Source organism: Oncorhynchus nerka, linkage group LG10 (genome assembly GCF_034236695.1).
Source record: "Oncorhynchus nerka isolate Pitt River linkage group LG10, Oner_Uvic_2.0, whole genome shotgun sequence".
NCBI lineage: Eukaryota > Metazoa > Chordata > Actinopteri > Salmoniformes > Salmonidae > Oncorhynchus > Oncorhynchus nerka.
Window position 1 is genome coordinate 54,443,569 of NC_088405.1, and position 20,213 is coordinate 54,463,781.

Sequence of the window (20,213 nt, forward strand, 5' to 3'; positions counted from 1 at the left end):
TACACACACACACATGATACCTTTTAACAAGGATGCTTTTGTTGACACAGTTTTTATTTTCAGTTTCCTACTTGGGAAAGCAGCAGAATACTCCAGTTTTGGGGTCTTGAGGGGCTATTAGCTGCTACCTGTTGACGCCCATTCTGTGTCCAGATGTTATGACTGAGGGGTGTCTCTGCTCTGCCTCCATCCCAGGGGACTGGGCCTTGGCCGTCTTCATCTTCTCCCCGCAGCAGCTGCACAGAGAGCGAGAGAGGCCTGGGTAGGGTCCATACCTCCACCTTCCACAGTCAGCGGGAGACAGGCTTAGAGACCCATCCATACTTTATCGGTTACCCAAGGATAGAGGTGTTCTCTAGAAGTCAAAAAGTTAACACTTTTGCTATAAATTGCCCTTTCTGTTTGCCTTTCAGTGTATTTATTGAGGTTTACATGGACCGAGCTGGCACCAGATCAGGTGACACACTCCATTTGTTTTTATGCCTGTGCCCACAAGCTGTAAAGAATACAAAATAACCGGCGTCACACGTGGCTAGTCTGTGGTTGAGCAGCACTGAGGGTTGGGTCACATCAGCCCTATTCTCTGAAGTCTTCAGCTGTTTGGGCGGTTATGTTATTGTAGAGAAAAGGAAGTCTGCATGTGTGGTTTTGTGCCCTTCTGCATTTTGTCCTTCAGCTCGCTGTCCTTCTGCAGACATGTCAGGAGCAGTCGTGTCAGGGGGAGTCCTTGCCCTGGCGCTTGTAGGATAAATATGACAGCAGCACATACTGCACAGCCATTTTGCTGTGCTGTCCTTGGCTAACCCACAGAGGACAGCTGTGGCTCACAAAGATGTAGCGTTGTACTGATGGGCTACTATAAATGGTTGCCGAAGAAACATGCTGTCAGTTGAATTGATCCCCTGTACCAATCAGATTTTGCTTTTGAATTTCTTACAACCAGTCTTGCTCAGAGACTCTGTTTTGATGTTGCCTGTGTGGCAGCTGTGTGTTTCCTTCTGAAGCTGTGTGTGGTCTGACCTGCGTTTTGCTCTGAAGTCTTTATGGATTAGGGATGCAAATTTTGGTCATTTTTGCTGCTGACTAACCGAATCACATTAACCGGTCAACAAACCGGTCAGAAAACATGCATACAACGAACAGACATATTTCATTAAGAGCTTAATGAAAACATTCAACAATAACAAGCCTATTATTGCACGTGCAACTGCTGTGATGAGGCAGCTAATAAAACATACTTTTAAAGGGGGGTTGCTTGGTAGTGGCTGGTCTTAGCGGCCCTCTTGGCAGCAGAGACAACATTTTGCTCATTTCCTGCAATTTTACACATTTTGCCATGGGGCAGAGAACATTGTACAGTTTTTTTTAACTATTTTTTTTTAATGAGTAACTCTCAATTCCAATTTTAGCATAAACTGGCTATGTGAACCAAACTGTTGCGCAACCTAACTTTGCATTTTCAAATGTGTTTCCCCTTCACAGCCTTTCTCTTTTTTTTTTTGCATTACATTATTATAGGTGTCGGAATTAAAATTGACAAAATATGAGGGTTACATCTGTTAGATGTGAGGGATACAAGTGTGTGTTGGTGTCATCATGCATGATGCATTTCTATATACATTCAGGTACACAATGATTGTCCCCCTTGACAAAGATGAGCTAAAAAAATATAAAGCTATTTGGCTCACCAGTGGTGGATTTGGCATCGACATAAGGATGCATAAGCTGAAAATAACTCTGTACCTGCTGTGAAATATGGTGGTAGATCTTTGATGTTATGGGGCTATTTTGCTTCCACTGGTCCCGGGCCCTTTGTTAAGGTCAACGGCATCATGAACTTTACCCAGTAGCCGGACATTTTAGCCAAAAACATGGTTGCCTCTGTTGGGAGGCTGAAACTGGGCCGCAAGTGGATCTACCAGCAAGACCATAACCCAAAGCAACAATTCATAAAGAAATAGTTAATTGACCACAAAATCATCATCTTGAAATGGCCATCTCAGTCTCCGGACTTGAACCCCGTTGAAAACCTTTGGTTTGAACCGAAGAGGGTAGTCTACTGTATATGCGCTAGGGGTGTGCCGAGTAGTCAGACAAAACAAGTAATGTAACGGATATGGGCAATTGTCCTGATATGATTATGGTCAGAGTAACTTTATGTTTGATATAATCTTATTTTTTCCGGTGCCGGTGTTCATCTTTCAATTAAGTGCGAGGTGTTATGTGGTCTAAGTAACTCGACTTGCTAGTTTGTCTTTATGTATAGAGAAGGGTGGGCTGTACGTTGACCGTGCGGCTCTGATTGGATAGAGCGAAGCCTTATTTCTCCGTTCACTCGCTTTGCTTCATTCACCCGATCACTTATCCTTGCATGTTTCGGTTGGGTCGTTTTAGATTGCTGCTGGCTCCAGTTAGCCTGCTACTATGATAAATCAAATGCTGAGGATGTTTGCTACAAGGTACTGTTGAAGTCGGAAGTTTACATACAGTTTTTCACATTTCCTGACATTTAATCCTACTAAATATGTCCTGTCTTAGGTTAGTTAGGATCACACTTTATTTTAAGCATGTGAAATGTCAGAAAATAAAGTAGAGATTTATTTCAGCTTTTATTTCTTTCAGCTCGCATTCCCAGTGGGTCAGAAGTTTACACACACTCAATTAGTGTTTGTGGTAGCATTGCCTTTAAATTGTTTAACTTGGGTCAAACATTTCGGGTAGCCTTCCACAAGCTTCCCACAATAAGTTGGGTGAATTTTGGCCCATTTCTCAGGTTTGGAGGCCTCATTGCTCGCACACGCTTTTTCAGTTCTGCCCACAAATGTTCTATAGGATTGAGATCAGGGCTTTGTAACGGCCACTCAAATACCTCGACTTTGTTGTCCTTAAGCCATTTTGCCACAACTTTGGTAGTATGCTTAGGGTCATTGTCCATTTGGAAGACCCATTTGTGACCAAGCTTTAACTTCCTGACTGATGTCTTGAGATGTTGCTTCAAAATACCCACATAATATTCCTCCCTCATGTTGTCATCTATTTTCTGACACAGTCCCTGCTGGTGCACAAGTCCCTCCTGCAGCAAAGCACCCCCACAACAGGATGCTGCCATCCTTGTGCTTCACGGTTGGGATGGTGTTCTTTGGCTTGCAAGCCTCCCCCTTTTTCCTCCATACATAACAATGGTCATTATGGCCAAACAGTTCTATTTTTGTTTAATCAGACCAGAGGACATTTCTCCAAAAAGTACCTTCTTTGTCCCCATGTGCAGTTACAAACTGTACTCTTTCTTTTTTATGGCGGTTTTGGAGCAGTGGCTTCTTCCTTGCTGAGCGGCCTTTCAGGTTATGTTGATATATGACTTATTTTACTGTGGATATATATATTTTTGTACCCTGTTTCCTCCAGCATCTTCACATGGTCCTTTGCTGCTGTTCTGTGATAGAAATTATTCTGTGAATAAATTACAATATCTACATTTTAAATAGAAATATAACTAATTAAACATATACTTTGTTTTATTATATCTGATTAACAATATGAATTAATAAGTGAGGAATTGTGGAGCCTGAAACAGGGGGTAATTACATTTAAATAAATATCATTCCAGCCAGGTTGGAGAAGATTGGAAGTGTTTTTTTTTTAAGTAAGCAGAAAAGGTCTGTAACCTATGGCTGAACCGACGAAACTTAGCTCTGGGATGTTTTAGATAAGGCAGTGAGTGCATTCCCAGGTTTTCTGTTAACTGGAACTGTCAGCTAAGTGGAGATCGATAACGGTGAGGGGTCAAGAGTTAATTCAGTTATATTGTGTGTCCTGTGTGTGTGCTAGTGGGTCGGAATACACTTTTAAACTTGCTTTGTCTTGGTCGGTAGGAGGAGATTCATTCTAGACCCAATGACGTCATATTTTGTATACAAACTGTTCGTGGTTACATGGGAGCGTGCTCTGAGAATAAATACTATTATCTAATTTTGATAAGACTGGTCTCTGTCTATTTTTTGCAAATAAGAATCTTACAAATTCTCATAAAATAGACTAAGTGAATTTAATTAATGAAAACATATTGGAATAATGAAAATATACTAACACGGCTGCGTGGTCCCATGGTGTTTATACTTGCGTACTATTGTTTGTACAGATGAACGTGGTACATTCAGGTGCTTGGAAATTGCTCCCAAGGATGAACCAGACTTGTGGAGGTCTACAATTTCTTTCTGAGGTCTTGGCTGATTTCTTTTGATTTCCCCATGATGTCAAGCAAAGAGTCACTTAGTTTGAAGCTAGGCCTTGAAATACATCCACAGGTACACCTCCAATTGACTCAAATGTCAATTAGCCTATCAGAAGCTTCTAAAGCCATAGCATCATTTTCCGGAATGTTCCAAGCTGTTTAAAGGCACAGTCAACTTTGTGTATGTAAACTTCTGACCCACTGGACTTGTGATACAGTGAATCATAAGTGTATGTAAACTTCCGACTTCAACTGTATCAATGTGCTTAGCATCTAACATGCAGTGTTAGTGTAGGGTAAAAATATGAAATGCTGATGCGCATTCTGACTCGGTGACAGCAAACTTCTCTACCCGTTGCAAATTGATGACAGTCTCTCACACTTTGCGTGCTGCTCCGAATCTGGAGCTTTTTTGGCCTATAAACGTGCAGTATTTTGCCAACATCTAGCCTATTTAGGCATATTAAAACACTTCCATGTTTTCCAGTCCAACTGTCAATCTACGGATACAGTTATGAATATGAGTATGGCCCGGTAGGTACACCCCTAATATGTGCAGATGAAGAATATCAAGGATCTGGATAGATTCTGTATGGAAGATTGGTCTAAGTCAAGAACCCTCCAATTCGATTAAACCCTGTTTTCTCAGGGTTTAAAGTCTTCCATAACACTGTACAAAACATTAAGAACACCTTCCTAATAGGGCGGCAGGGTAGCCTAGTGGTTAGAGCGTTGGGTCAGTAACTGAAAGGTTGCAGGTTTGAATATCTGAGTGGATAAGGCTCTGTCAATGTGCCCTTGAGCAAGGCCCTTAACCCTTATTTGCTCCAGGGGCACCGTACTACTATGGCTGACCCTGTAAAACAACACATTTCACTGCACCTACCTGTGACGATGAAAAACATGTTTTGCCCTCAGAACAGCCTGATAATGGCAATGTTGTTATTAAAAGAAAATCAGACAACCCCATAGTGGAATAGTTTACCTATTTACCTAGTCGGCTTGTGTTCTATGCGATTTTAAAAACGCCATGCTTCAGACTATGTACATTTTATAGCCACATCACTTCATTAGTTGGGCTACAGGTGATAATGCTTTTTGCTAATAGCACATCTGATAGTATAGACCATGCAAAATTGGGCATCATCAACTCATTGTTATGGATGTATCCAAATGAATGTCAATAGAAAACAGGCTGAACAAACGCAAATGTATCTACTTTGCTGTTATTTTGGCTGCAGAGATCATGACCATGTTAGCCGTAGCTAGTTGGCTAGCTAGCAAGCAAGGGACAATAACGTTGCCAATATAGAACCTCCATATATTCTCTAGCAATCAAAAGATGAGTGTGCATTCTCTTGTAAAAATGAAAGTATTACAAATGTTTCATTTATTTCTTCCAGGAAATGTGTTCTTTACTATTGTTTTCTTTGGCAACTGTGCTATACGCTGGATAAACGCCTCCGTTCTGTACATTACCTAGGCTGCGGCGTTGATTATTTCCATTTAAATTTATTGCAACAATATTACACATCAATACAGGGACAGTCCTGTGAATACAATGAACAAAACCATATAGAACACCAGAAAAACATGTTTAATACAAAAAATATGAATAATTCAGGACATCATTAATGTGACAAGGCAATGAGACATTAACAGACATTCAGAGACATGACTTTTTAAGTTTCACAGGTTTGAGAGATTTATAAAATTGTAACAGTTCAATGAAAGAAACTAGAAAATAATGAATTTTTTCCATCCCATTTACATTTGTGAATATATTATTTGGCTAAGAGAATAATAATGTTAATAAGATAGTTGTGATTCTAATTACATGCATCTAAGCATAATGCCATTTAACATCAAAGGTAAACATAGGTCATTCTTATTTCCCAAGGTAATCTACAGAACGTCGGCGTTTATCCCTTACTTATACCATGACACTGTTGAATACTAGTTTCTGATTGGCTTGAAGGACATTCTAGAGCATTTACAGCATATTTGCATGGTAGAATTCAGTAGCTATAGTTTCTTACATGTTCTATGTTTGGGCTACTTTTGAAAGCAGAAGTCGAATTGAAAACATTATTGGCATTTTTGAATTCGATTTTCATAAAAGCAAGCTAGGACTGATGGTTTAGTTAGCTAAACTAGCAAGTCTGGTTGGTTACCAGGCTAACTACTGTCACGATCTAGTAAACTTGCTAGCTACTTCAGTGGACGTTGAACACATTTCTAGCGGCAGTGTGTTATGGCCATGGTATAAAATGGATAGTCAACTTGTGGCTCATTGCGTTCTCTAGAAAATAATGCAACTCCGTGGAAGGTCAGTTCAACTCCGCTAGCGTGTCTTGGAACACACCTTCCACGTCATTCCTTATTTTCCATAGAACGCATAGCCTCTTTTATTATCCCTTACTTATTTTCTAGTCCTTTTTTTTCTCCCTGCGTTTGGGTGGGTGGGTGGCTGGCTGGGCCAGTGTTAATGATTACCCTGGCTCTAGACTCTAATCACAGGCTGTATTGGAGCTGCTTGAGGGAGCTGGCTGAGAAATGGATCCTTAAGCCCAGTTCAGCGTTCAATTACAGAGCTGAAGGAGCAGCGTCTGACTGCACTAACAGTGCCCTTCTGATGAGGGTATTACTCACACGCAGCGCAGGCACACACACACTAATAAACAAACCAACATACGGTAGGCCAATTGTCACCTTGCTTACTACTCTCACACATTCACACTCCTGGCCCAATAAAAACTCTTCCTACGGTAGGTATTGATCCCGTTTATGCTCCGTTTACATTACACTGTTATCCAGAGCGGATTACAAGTAAAGGTACATGTTTAATTCCGAGTTGAACATCCACATGAATACAGAATAACAAGCAAACGCATCCGAAAGTAAATGTCACTACACCGAACGTCATTACAATAAACAGAATTGAAATTCAAATAAATGCAGAATAAAGCCTCTAGCAAAACCGATGGCTTCAGTGGAACATTATGTTGTGGTCGTATCTGTCTACATAAATAATATACAGATTCTTTCTCTCTAGGTACTAGAGCTGAATTTATAAGTCTGGCTCGGAGAGGGCTGTCAGGTAGTGAGGACGTTTGTAGTGCCCTTGGGCCTTGGACAGGATCCCCATAATAATCCTGTATCAGTAGGTGAGTGTGTGACAAAAGGCCGTAAAGGCAGGCAGGCAGGCAGACTGACTGATGCCGGTAGTTTCCTCATTCTTTCTCAGGACGAGGTGACTGGAGGCGCTGGTGCTGGTTACTCAAGCAGGCAGCCCAGTGGTGGTGATACGAGGGAGGGCAGACTTTACAGGGTCAGGGGTAGTGCTGTGGCGGTCATGACATTTTGTCAGCCGGTGATTGTCGAGCAAATAACTGTCTCACGGTAATTGACCGTTAATGAACATAAACACATTTAGCATCTCCTGGCTTAGAATTTATTATTATTTTATAGTATGAAGAATACAATTGAATGAACGATTTGAGGGAGTGCGCATGTGTGGCTATTCTTGTGGTGTTCGGTTAACAAAAAAAAAAAAAAGCTTAATTTGGAGTTAATGTAACTTTAGTTCTACAAATGTTGGGCTATATGATGTTTGATTTTTAATACATTGTAAGGCTGCATGATGCAACCCCTAATGATGATTTGAAAAAGCTCTGCTTTGTTTCTTTGCGCAGGATGTACACACTTTATCAGTCTCGCAATCATTCACAATTTGACAAGCACTTGATAATGCCTCGAATTTCACGGTGGCATCCCCTTTGTGTGACCGTAATGCACCCTAAAAAAGATTGGGTCTTTCTCACAGGCTACAAGTGAAGATAGACAGACACATTTTCTACCCAATTTCATAGTATCCAATTATTAGTAGTTACTATCTTGTCTCATCGCTATAACTCCCGTACTGGCTCGGGAGAGACTAAGGTCGAAAGTCATGCGTCCTCCGAAACACAACCCAACCAAGCCGCACTGCTTCTTAACACAGCGCGCATCCAACCCAGAAGCCAGCCGCACCAATGTGTTTCGGAGGAAACACTGTGCACCTGGTGACCTTGATTAGTGCGCACTGTGCCCGGCCCGCCACAGGAGTCGCTGGTGCGCGATGAGACAAGGATATCCCTACCGGCCTAACCCGGACGACGCTAGGCCAATTGTGCATCGCCCCACGGACCTCCCAGTTGCGGCCGGCTGCGGCAGAGCCTAGGCGCGAACCCAGAGTCTCTGGTGGCACAGCTGGCGCTGCGATGCAGTGCCCTAGACCACTGCGTGACCTGGGAGGCCCCATTTCGAACTATCAATTGCTCAAAAGAACAGGATGACTCTCGGTCGACCAAGATTTGTTTTTAGTCAGGGACAGCCCTAACGTAAAACTATTCTACCATGTGGTTCTCAGATGTTTTTTTCTAGTCAGTACTTGTTTTGTTTGTGGAGGAAAAGTAAATGTGGACTGTTCCAGCATTTTCAAATTGCGCCTTGTTAGAAAAACAAAAAACAAATTGCATGGCCGCAATGAATTTGCCGTGGAGCATCGCCACAGCTAAATGACTGCAGCTGAAACACTGGAGAGGAGAAGAGATGATAGGAGGGGGAGTGGAAGGGGGAGACTCGAGAGTAATGATTAGCAGACGGCCAACACCAGGCAGCCTGGCCAGATGCTTGTTCATAAACCCTTGGTTATGTGCGGTGGGGAATGTTGTGAACCAATTCATCTGCAGAGAGCACTGGTCAGTGGTAGGAGGAAAACAGTACCCAGGAATGCATACACACAGGCAATGTTCAGTTCTAACGAAATGCTCCTGTTGTGTCTAGATATCTATTGCACCACGTTTGAAATCCTATGTCTCCCTCTGGCCAAAGCCCATTCTGTGTCCTGTCCTCAAGTTAGCCCTGTGGGAGCCATGAAGTGGTGAGAGGTGCCGGGTCTGGAGCAACACATCAGTCAGCAGAGATACCTGGCACAGGACTGTACCACTATATGTTCTACTGCACCTGCCGCTGCATGACTGACTGGAGAGACTAGAACTGATAAGCCATGACATGGAGTGGACTGTAGAATACAGGAGGATTACTGGATGAAGGGGCAAAGGTGGACATGTTCAATTAGAGGCATTAAGGGCAAAAAAACACATCAATCATCTCTGTCTCTGGTAGATGTGACGTAATCATCACTACTGGCACAGGGCTAAAGGACTGTTCTGACACAGAGAGCGTGTTGTGTATACAGTGCCTCAAGTTTGCTGTCAATATGGTGTGAAGACATTTTTGAAATGACACCATCTTAGACAGCGATGATAATAGCAGACCCTGAAGTGTATGCCCTTGATGAAGATGCTAGAGATCAGTTAGTTAGTAGAGCTGCTGTCAAGCAATCAGACCCAGCATGTAATTCGCCATGAAGGCGGTCCTAAAGAGAGACCGCTTCATGTTCCATGCCAAGGAACCAGGGGGTAGGGAACTTTTCTCTTTTAAATGATACACCATATCAGTTCAGTCAAGCATCATGTTTTCAAGTGGACCCACTTCCTCAACAAGCCGTCAAAGGACCTGTTGCCCTCATCTATAACCGCCAACTGTCCTTGTCACGGCTTGTCATTATTTCTCCGTTCCACCATTGCTCTGACAGTAGATGACATACAGTAGTGAAAGGTCATGACATACTCAAAGGGGTCAAACTGTATGTTAGGTAGGCTACATGTTACAATGCCGTCTACTGTAGCTACCTGCCAGGGAGGTTCACGATCTGCCCATCTGACCTGAAGTCTCAAGCCAAGGCTAAGCCTGCATGGGCCTCACAGACACAAGATTAACACTGGCTGCATTTCTGCCTGGATTACCTTCAGATCACCGTTCTTATCAGTGTTTCAGCACAGATACCATCAGATGTTGTTGGGGTTCAATTGGAGGGTAGCAGGTCGGACTCGAGAATTTTGTTTTTGTATGACCAAGATGGCGCTGATAAACAAGGTAGCGCTGTTTCTTTGCAGTACACTGAGTATACTAAACATTAGGAACAACATTGAGTTGCACATGCCCCTTTTCCCCTCAGAACAGCCTCAATTTGTCAGGGCCTGGACTCTACAAGGTGTTAAAAGCATTCCACTGGGATGCTGGCCCATGTTGACTCCAATTCTTCCCACAGTTGTGTCAAGTTGGCTGGATGTCCTTTGGGTGGTGGACCATTCATGATAAACACAGGAATCTTTGGAGCGTGAGAAACCCAGCAGTGTTGCAGTTCTTGACACCAAACTGGTGCTACTGGCACCTACTACCATACCCCGTTCAAAGGCACTTACATCTTTTGTCTTGCCCATTCACCCTCACGTACACAATCCCTGTCTCAATTGTCTCAAGACTTAAAAATCCTTCTTCGACCTGTCTCCTCCCCTTCATCTACACTGATTTGAAGTGGGTTTAACAAGTGACATCAATAAGGGATCATTGCTTTGACCTGGTCAGTCTGTCATGGAAAGAGCAGGTGTTCTTAAGTTTTGCATACTCAGTGTAAATACACTGAACAAAAATAAACGCAACATTTAAAGTGTTGGTCGCAAGTTTCATGAGCGGAAATAAGAGCCCAGAAATGTTCCAAACTCACAAAAAGCTTATTTCTCTCAAATTTGTTTACATCCCTGTTAGTGAGCATTTCTCCTTTGCCAAGATAATCCATCCACCTGACAGGTGTGGCATATCAAGAAGCTGATTAAACAGCATGGTCATTACACATGTGCACCTTGTGCTGGGGACAATAAAAGGCCACTCTAAAATGTGCAGGTTTGTCACACAACACAATTCCACAGATGTCTCAAGTTTTGAGGGAGCGTGCAATTGGCATGCTGACTGCAGGAACGTCCACCAGAGAGTTGAATGTTAATTTCTCTACCGTAAGCCACCTCCAACATCGTCTTAGAGAATTTGGCAGTACGTCCAACCGGCCTCAGTCGCAGACCACGTATTACTGCACTGTTTGTGCTTGAAACACAACATTTTCACTGCACCTGCGATAACATCTGCAAATCTGTGTACACGCAACTCAAAATGGTGTTCTTAATGTTTTGTACATTCAGTTTACATACACACTTTATAGTGCGTGTGAATACCATACACACTTTATAGTGCGTGTGAATACCATACACACTTTATAGTGCGTGTGAATACCATACACACTTTATAGTGCGTGTGAATACCATACACACTTTATAGTGCGTGTGAATACCATACACACTTTATAGTGCGTGTGAATACCATACACACTTTATAGTGCGTGTGAATACCATACACACTTTATAGTGCGTGTGAATACCATACACACTTTATAGTGCGTGTGAATACCATACTCACTTTATAGTGCGTGTGAATACCATTCTCACTTTATAGTGCGTGTGAATGCCATACACTTTGAATACAGATGATTTTGAGTCATTAAGACAGGACAGTGGTACAGTTTGTTCTAATACACTGCTTTTAAGTTGAAGCATTTTACACAGCTGATGAAGTGCTTGTGTATGATGAGCAAACACAGCAGAGATGTGTGTATCCTCCTGACTGGGTCTGCTATTAGGAGACGTGGGACAGGGAAGGGTTGAGCCTGGTTTCTGTTAGCCACCCTGTTACCTCCTCCTCCGCAGGGCTGGGTGCTGTCACAACATGACCAGCATCGGGAGGAATGTGCCCCCCCCACCCTCCCTCCCAGCAGTGTAATCCACCTCAGGTGGCTCATTGACCAGGCTTCCTCTGCAGCGCCCCGGCTTACCTCTGGAAAGGTAACCGCACGCTCAGCTATGAGGGAAAACCACACGCTATTGTCTGGCTCTTGTTGTGTGAGAGAGAAGCAGCAGCGAGAGAGAAGCAGCAGCGAGAGTGAAGCGGCTATTATTACTGGTTTGTTTTTTGGGAGCGCCAGGGCAGGTATGATCCCCAGAGGAGGTGGGTGGGTGTATGTGACATGGCAGATGTTCTCACAAAGACCCATGACAAAAAAAGCCACTGTCAGCGAGGCTGTGGCGTCCTATGAGGAGAAAATGCTATTTTCTGACATCTCTGAACTGTGGAAGCCACAGAGCCATTATTGTGGTGTAATGCCATATATTTCTATCCTATCAGTGTTTACCTTGAGTCATTAGGAAGTGTGTGTGTCCATGACAACGGTGAGGGTTAAGAACCTTGTGGCTGGGCCTTGAGGAAGACCTCTCTATTACTGACTCCAAGTCTCCCAGTACAGCTGTTTCTACTCAACCTCATCTGTTTCCTTGAGTCAGGAATAGTGTCGGGAGATAAGTCATTAAGTTTCTAATGTTAATATGTGACTTTCCAGATTCTGCTCTTCAGGATTTCAATCCTATGTGTCTTGATTTGATGAAGTTGTTGGGTGACTTATCACCTGAGTTCAGAGGAGTTTCTTTGACTCCTGGCTCTGTTCAGAGAACACTGGGGTTTGGTTAAGTACAAGCAGTGGTGGGAGAAGTACCCAACTGTCATGCTTGAGGAAAAGTAAAGATACCTTTTTAATAGAAAATGACTCAAGTAAAAGTCACCCAGTAAAATTCTACTTGAGTGGAAGTCGAAAAAGTATTTGGTTTGTCAAGTCCAGGCCATAATCGTCCTTAAGCCGCAGATATTCAATCTGTGTGTTTTGATGGGCTTCTGCTGACTGACAATCACACAGTCAAGCCTATCTTTTATTTAACCTTCATTTAACTAGGCAAGTCCGTTAAGAACAAATTATTATTTACAATGACAGCCTACCCCGGCCAAACCCTAATCCGGGCGACGCTGGGCTAATTGTGTGCCGCCCTGTGGGACTCCCAATCACGGCCGGTTGTGATACAGCCTAGAATCGAACCAGGGTCTGTAGTGACGCCTCTAGCACTGACATGCAGTGCCTTAGACCGGTGCGCCACTCGGTATCCCACTGTCCTACTCCTCTCTATCTTTGTCAAGCCTTCAGACACGCAGAAGACGGTGGGGAGACCAAGCAGGAGAGTAAGTTGTACCTCCATTGTTCCACAAGCCTATGAAACCCAACACTCATTCACCTAAGCCAGGGGCTTCTCAAGGGTACTAACTTAGGGGAGGAAAGAAGATGCTTTTGCAGCTGGAAAATGTCACCTCGAACTGTCATTATTCACACCTGAATTAGAGTGAGTTATAGCAGCCGGAGGGTTTTTAGACTGATGTGTGGACATGTCTCATAGTCTGTCATTCCTGTGTCTTTGCTTCTGGTGCCCCGGGAGATGAGGCAGTGGACGTGACGACTAGCATTTCTAATGCTTTTTATCCAGATTCAATCCCAAACGTATCACACTCCTGTTACTCATCCTTGTCATTTAGTTTTTCTGGCTGAAAAGTCATTCAACAATAGAGATGCTTTTACCACCAATTTGTTTTAGTTTTTAGGGGGGGGGTGCTCACGAGACACTAATTTGTTCCATGGCTATCTGTCTCTGCAATCTAGCTGAAGGGTGTGGTTGCCACTGTCATCTTCTTTCCACAGTCATGAGCTCCTTGGAGGAACACTGTGTTTGTTGGGAGATGGTGATGATGAAACATTTATTTCTGTCGTTGTCCCTTCGGCTTGTTTATGGCAAAGTCTGTAACGCAGGAAAAGGTGCCATTTTCCTTTCACAACAGCAACGGTCTCGCGTCATTCAGTATAGAGACTTGACAAGAACCTACTCAGTCTGTCCAGGATTCTGCGATTGCATTTTTATTTTGTAATTCCCCGCATATTATGCAAGAGCTTGCAAATTTGACCAATCACCGCATAAATCAGTCAAATCATCAATGTTATCGCATAAAACGGGCCCATCACCACAGTACAAAAAGAGGGCTCGCAATTTCAATCACTGCAATTTTCCTCCTCAGGTGACTGAAAAGATTTGGCATGGGTCCCCGGATCCTTAAACAGTTCTACAGCTGCACCATCGAGAGCATCCTGGCCGGTTGTATCACCGCCTGGTATAGCAACTGCTCAGCATCTGGCCGTAAGACGCTACAGAGGGTAGTACGTACGGCCCAGCACATCACTGTGGCCAAGCTTCCTGCCATCCAGGACCTATATACTAGGCGGTGTCAGAATCAATCACATTTATTTATCATGCCCTTCTTACATCAGCTGATGTCACAAAGTGCTGTACAGAAACCCAGCCTAAAACCCCAAACAGCAAACAACGCAGGTGTAGAAGCACGGAAAAACTCCCTAGAAAGGCCAGAACCTAGGAAGAAATGTAGAGAGGAACCAGGCTATGAGGGGTGGCCAGTCCTCTTCTGGCTGTGCCGGGTAGAGATTAAAACAGAACGTAACCAAGTTGTTCAAACAGCAGGTTTGGGACATGTAGCACGTCCGGTGAACAGGTCAGGGTTCCATAGCCGCAGGCAGAACAGTTGGAACTGGAGCAGCAGCACGACCAGGTGGACTGGGGACAGCAAGGAGTCATCAGGCCAGGTAGTCCTGAGGCATGGTCTTAGGGCTCAGGTCCTCAGAGAGAGAGAGAGAGAAAGAGAATTAGAGCGAGCATATTTAAATTCACACAGGACACCGGATAAGACAGGAGAAATACTCCAGATATAACAGACTGACCCTAGCCCCCCGACACATAAACTATTGCAACATAAATACTGGAGACTCCAGTCACCCAAGTCATAGACTGTTTTCTCTGCTACCACACAGCAAGCAGTACCAGAGCACCAAGTCTAGGACCAAAAGTCTCCTTAACAGCTTCTACCCCCAAGCCATAAGACTGCTGAACAATTAATCAAATGGCCACCTGACTATTTACACTGCCCCCCTTAACTGGCCAGCAGTGTACAGAGTCCAGATGGAGTGGCCATCCTCTATTTTGATATTCAGACAGTCGTTGTTTCTGACCCATCCCCCTGAGAGGGGCTGTATTGCTGTTGGCTGGAATGATTCATGTTTTTAATTTCCTTCTTTCTAGGACACTTTATAACATTCAGTTACCACTCACTCTACTGCAGCACACCTCTGGGCAACACCTTTAGTATGTTTTAGCTGTTTGGATATGACTTAGTTAGACAGTAATATATTATCCACCCAGACCATGGAACATATTAATTTATGATGGCCATTCTACTGGAACACTCCTGTGAAAGTGGTCTAAAGGCACGACATATCGGTGCTTGAGGCGTCACTACAGACCCAGGTTCAATCCCAGGCTGTGTCACATCCGGCCGTGACTGGGAATCCCATAGGGTGGCGCACAATTGGCTGGGGCGGGGGGCTTTACTTGGGGAGGGTTTGGTCAGGGCGGGGGGGCTTTACTTGGCTCATCGCGCTCTAGCGACTCCTTGTGGCTGGCCGGGCGCCTGCAGTCTGATTTCAACAAGATCGAAATTGGGGAGAAAAGGGGGGTGAAATACCAACAAAATAGAAATGTGAAGAAAGACTCTTCCTCATTTTGTTTGGAGGTGATTAGCTCACGAGGAGCATTTATTTGAACTGATTGTTCTGTTTTGAGTGTGTGTATAGTACTGTGCCCAGTTTCTAGCTGTTGACAGCTACACACCATTTTGCATTGCAAAGCAGCCCTTTCCTGACAAAACAGGTCACCACTGGCACTGCATTGCATTGCACACGTGGCCCTTCTCTCGCTCTGTGTGAGTGTTTTCGGCCCCAACCTGACCGTTGTATTTCACAGTGACCTTGTTTAGATCTCTCTGCAGAGTACATTCATGTCCACCATTTCAAGTTTTCTCCTTCTGAGCTGTGGATAGTTTGTTCTATCAACACGCAGTGGATTTATAGGAATGGCACTTGGAACCGCCGATCATCATGTACTGAGGTGAATTAAAGGCCACTGTCTGTCTGTTCCACTCCAGCCAGGCTTGGCCGAGGACCCTGAAGCTGTCAAGTTTGCCAGGCACAGACTCAGTCCAGGAGGGAGAGGTTATCCTCTCCTTTTTGTGCTAGATAACAACCACTGGTTCTGGTCACACGCACGCAGGCACGCGCGCACGCACACACACACACATACACACACACACACACTCGAGCCCCCCGAAGATCTCTTCCCGAGTCCCAGATAACTTGAGCAAGTGTTCTGTTGCATGAGCAGCCAGATTCACAGCCGTGGAATTCCATTTATTTGTTAATTGCTCTCTTTATCTCGTGTTTAACAATTTATGGACGTCAAACATCCCATTATAATCCCAGCCCGTCAAACAGTGACATACTGCTGCGCGTCCCCTGTACCCCCTAGCCATGTTTCTAGAGGGAGAAGTAACATTTCAGTCCTTGTCAGGTGTAGTAGAGGGGTACAGGGGAGGTCAGAGCTGCTTCACAGGGGTCACAGGTCAAGCTCAGAGGGGTTTAGGGGAATTTATTTGGGGGGAGCTGGAGCAGATTTCCTCGTCAACAACCAGAAGGGCAGAGGGTCACGCTGGGGATCTTTGGTTATTACTTTGTAGCGAAAGAAAAATAGAGAGATGCATTCCAGAATGGGTCCATTTTTATGTGGTGTCCTGGGTTCAACTTGACATGGGACAGTCAGCGTTTCAGTTGTGTTTTGTCTCGTGTGGCTCCAGGGCGGCAACTCGCTGAACTGGTTTCTTACTAAGTTCTCCCCCCTCAGACGTTTAGCACGTCGCCATGGGACGCGCTCAGTAAATAGGGGTTCTGTTAGATGGAATGGTCCGCCATTATCGCTTGGGCTTTCCTGTATCTGGTCTGATGAGAGCAAACCTCAGTCCGTCTCATTAGAAGTAATCCTGCTTACTGTAGAACCCAACAATTACGTCCAACAATAGGCTGCTGCTTAGACTGGCGAGGAGCTTCCATTACACTCCGCAGCAGAGCCTTTGGGCATATTAATTATATATCTACTATGACATGGTTTAAAAGATACGTTTGGAGTATATGACGTGTGGTTTTTCTTGAAGTTTATTTTGTAAGAGTGTAGAGTCATGTTTATCGAGTTAGCCAGGCCTAACTCGTTATGCCAACCTCTTCTACCCTCCATAAATAAAACAGCTGCCACAGCCAGACTCTCTGAGATGGTATTTGATGAGTACATGTAGAGCGTTTCAAGTTGAAAACTTGCCTCCTTCCCTAAAAGGGTACACCCATGCCTCACTCCATCCTAGTGTCACCCAACGGGAGCTGGCAAGTCTGCAGGCTGTCATCTCGGAGTGACCTGCTGCTGCCTGCCTGTCAATGTCCCTCCCTCTCGCCGCCACCCTCCTCCTCTCCTGAAAAAACCCCATTAGCGTTTGATTGAAAGGATCCTCAGCAGGGATAGGGGGCTTCCTTAAACCTTGTAAAGTGGCCACCTAATCCTTCAAGTACTGCCATAAATCAGCTCAGAAATACCATTCGCTCTGCCATGCAGCCAGCTGCTCCCCGGCCCGGTCGCTGTGCCTGTCATCGGGCAGGGTACCAGCAGGCCACTGGCCAGGCAACGTGGTGCTGCCTATCTCTGTCCTTCGCCCCAGTGTAGGGAGCTGTTAGCCTGGACCCAGGTGGGGCACGGCTCAGCCTAATGGACCTCCTGCTCCAAGGGTGGGTGAGGCGTGAGACAGCAGGGTAGCGTCCTGGCCAGATGGAGAACTAGCTTCCTCGTCATTTAGCCCCTTGTCACAATGTGACATAACTTTGCCTTGAGGAGAGGTTTTCTGCCAGACAACCTGAGCCTAGGTCACAAGGAACATGGTCCATTAGCATGAGGAGTGTATATCACACGTGGGACATCTCACCCGGAGCTTTCCCTTCTGTGTCTCACACAAATTCTCTCACATGGACATCCGTTTCACTGGGTCTTGGAGATGGTGTGACGCTTTCCGTAACAACGTGAAACTCAGCAGCTTGGCTTTGGTTTTTATACACATGGCAAATTTTAAGATTGTGAAGCCATTACTTTTTTTCTGTTAGGATTTGAAGAGGCTTTCATCTTCACCTTAATTACTACAGTCAATTTCACACGGCTTCAGAAGTCCTCTGCTTTTTTACCTCGCAGCCGCAGGATAGTTCGTCTGATTTTATTCCGTTGTGTCTACATTTTATAGTTTTTTTTGTTTGGGCAGTTAATTGTGTCCCATGATGAAATCGGAAAAGGGATTGTGGATCTGTCTCCGTCTGTTCGTTTCTTACATAAGTCACCCGCGATATCTCAGACACAGCTGGCCCAATTTTGACAAAACTTGGATGAATTATGCATCTTTCCATAGAGTTCCGGCATTTATTTGCCCTAGGCGGAAGCTATAGTAATTGCCAGAAATGTGTTACACGCAATATCTGTTGACCCAAGGGGGGGTGTTGTCTTGTTTATTACGTGTGTGGGGTCCCATAGCTACTAGATCTAGCTCACACAGACCATGTGACCTAGAATTATCTCTGCCACTGCTTCATGGCGTCCCCTTTATCTTCCTGGAACGTTTATAGTGACGTGTTCTCCGTTTTTAAAACCCAACGCATTTCATCCCGTCTTCCTTGACCCTCCTTCACCCAGGGCCTGTGTTTTGTTTTAGCCACGTTGTGAGCCGTTAGCGTGGCTGTTCAAGGCCGGTCTCCCATCCAGACTGTCCCTGGCCGCGTCAGCAGCCCAGTCACGTAGGTTCAGTTAGGGGCCTAAAGAACCTTCTGCTAAAGCTGTCTGTCAACTCGACGATCCCAATGACCTAGTGGCATAGCTTATCTGTGAAATGAAGTGCTGCGTACCGGAGCTCAGGTACCCATGAGTTACTGACCCTGTCATCAGTCTCAGGGGTGATTCAGGCTTCTGAATGGCCTTATACGACTACATCAGTGTTTGTCTTGCGAAGAATTGCATCCCCTCTATGTATTTGCCTGACAGTATTGGACGTAGGTTATTACAAAGCAATGAATGACTTCACACTTGCTTCCCAGTCACTATGAGCTGGCTTAGGATTGGTCCCCCCCACGCTGTAACCCACCTTTCCCCTCTGCTCTCCTCTCCAGATGAGCGCGAAGCGGTGCAGAAGAAAACCTTCAATAAGTGGGTGAACTCTCACCTGGGCCGTGTGACGTGCCGCATCGGGGACCTGTACACTGACCTGAGAGATGGACGCATGCTCATCCGCCTGCTGGAGGTGCTGTCAGGAGAACAGCTGGTCAGTAACTCCCTCTGTCCTCCTAACTCTGACTCCTGACCCTAACCCTGACCTTAACCCTGACCCATCACTCATGACTCACCTTGTTGGTCCTGAACAAACCCCTCTCTCATTCCTTCATTCTTTTCCTCATTTGAGCCCTCCACCCTGCTTAACGTGAAATCTGTCTTCATTCCTGTACGCCCTTCCTCTCCCTCTCTGTCATCCATGTCTCTTTCCAGCACTCTCTCACACAACCTGACTCTCCCCCGTCTCTCTCCAGCCGAAGCCCACCAAGGGGCGTATGCGTATCCACTGCCTGGAGAATGTGGACAAGGCCCTGCAGTTCCTCAAGGAGCAGAAGGTCCACCTGGAGAACATGGGCTCTCACGACATCGTGGACGGGAACCACCGCCTCACCCTGGGTCTCATCTGGACCATCATCCTCCGCTTCCAGGTACCGTGTGAATCCTTGTAATGTTCTATACAAAATGCCTTTCTATATGCCTTTCTAGAGAGTAGAAGGTGCATGTGAATATTACCCCCCCGGCCAGTACTGCCCTGTTCCTCACCTCCACCACTCTTCCTAGTCCTATCATGTTCCTCTACCCCACCTGGGTCACCCCACCCTGCCCAGTCTTGTCCTATTCCTCACCCCCACCTGGGTTACCCCACCCTGCCCAGTCCTGTCCTATTCCTCACCCCCATCTGGGTCACCTCGCCCAGTCCTGTCCTATTCCTCACCCCCATCTGGGTCACCCTGCCCAGTCCTGTCCTATTCCTCTACCCCACCTGGGTCACCTCGCCCAGTCCTGTCCTATTCCTCAACCCCACCTGGGTTACCCCACCCTGCCCAGTCCTGTCCTATTCCTCACCCCCATCTGGGTCACCTCGCCCAGTCCTG

At 45.3% G+C, this 20,213-nt stretch overlaps 1 protein-coding gene across 5 annotated transcripts in view; it reads left to right on the forward strand.

The window, feature by feature from the left end:
• The window catches only part of LOC115135592 (spectrin beta chain, non-erythrocytic 1-like), a 98,627-nt gene that overhangs the window by 53,445 nt on the left and 24,969 nt on the right, over positions 1-20,213 (forward strand). For all 5 annotated transcript variants that reach the window (XM_029670438.2, XM_029670439.2, XM_029670441.2 and 2 more), the window contains 2 exons: positions 19,179-19,330; positions 19,593-19,766. In XM_029670438.2, coding sequence (XP_029526298.1) covers positions 19,179-19,330; positions 19,593-19,766 — 326 coding nt within the window. The remainder of the gene's footprint in view (positions 1-19,178; positions 19,331-19,592; positions 19,767-20,213) is intronic.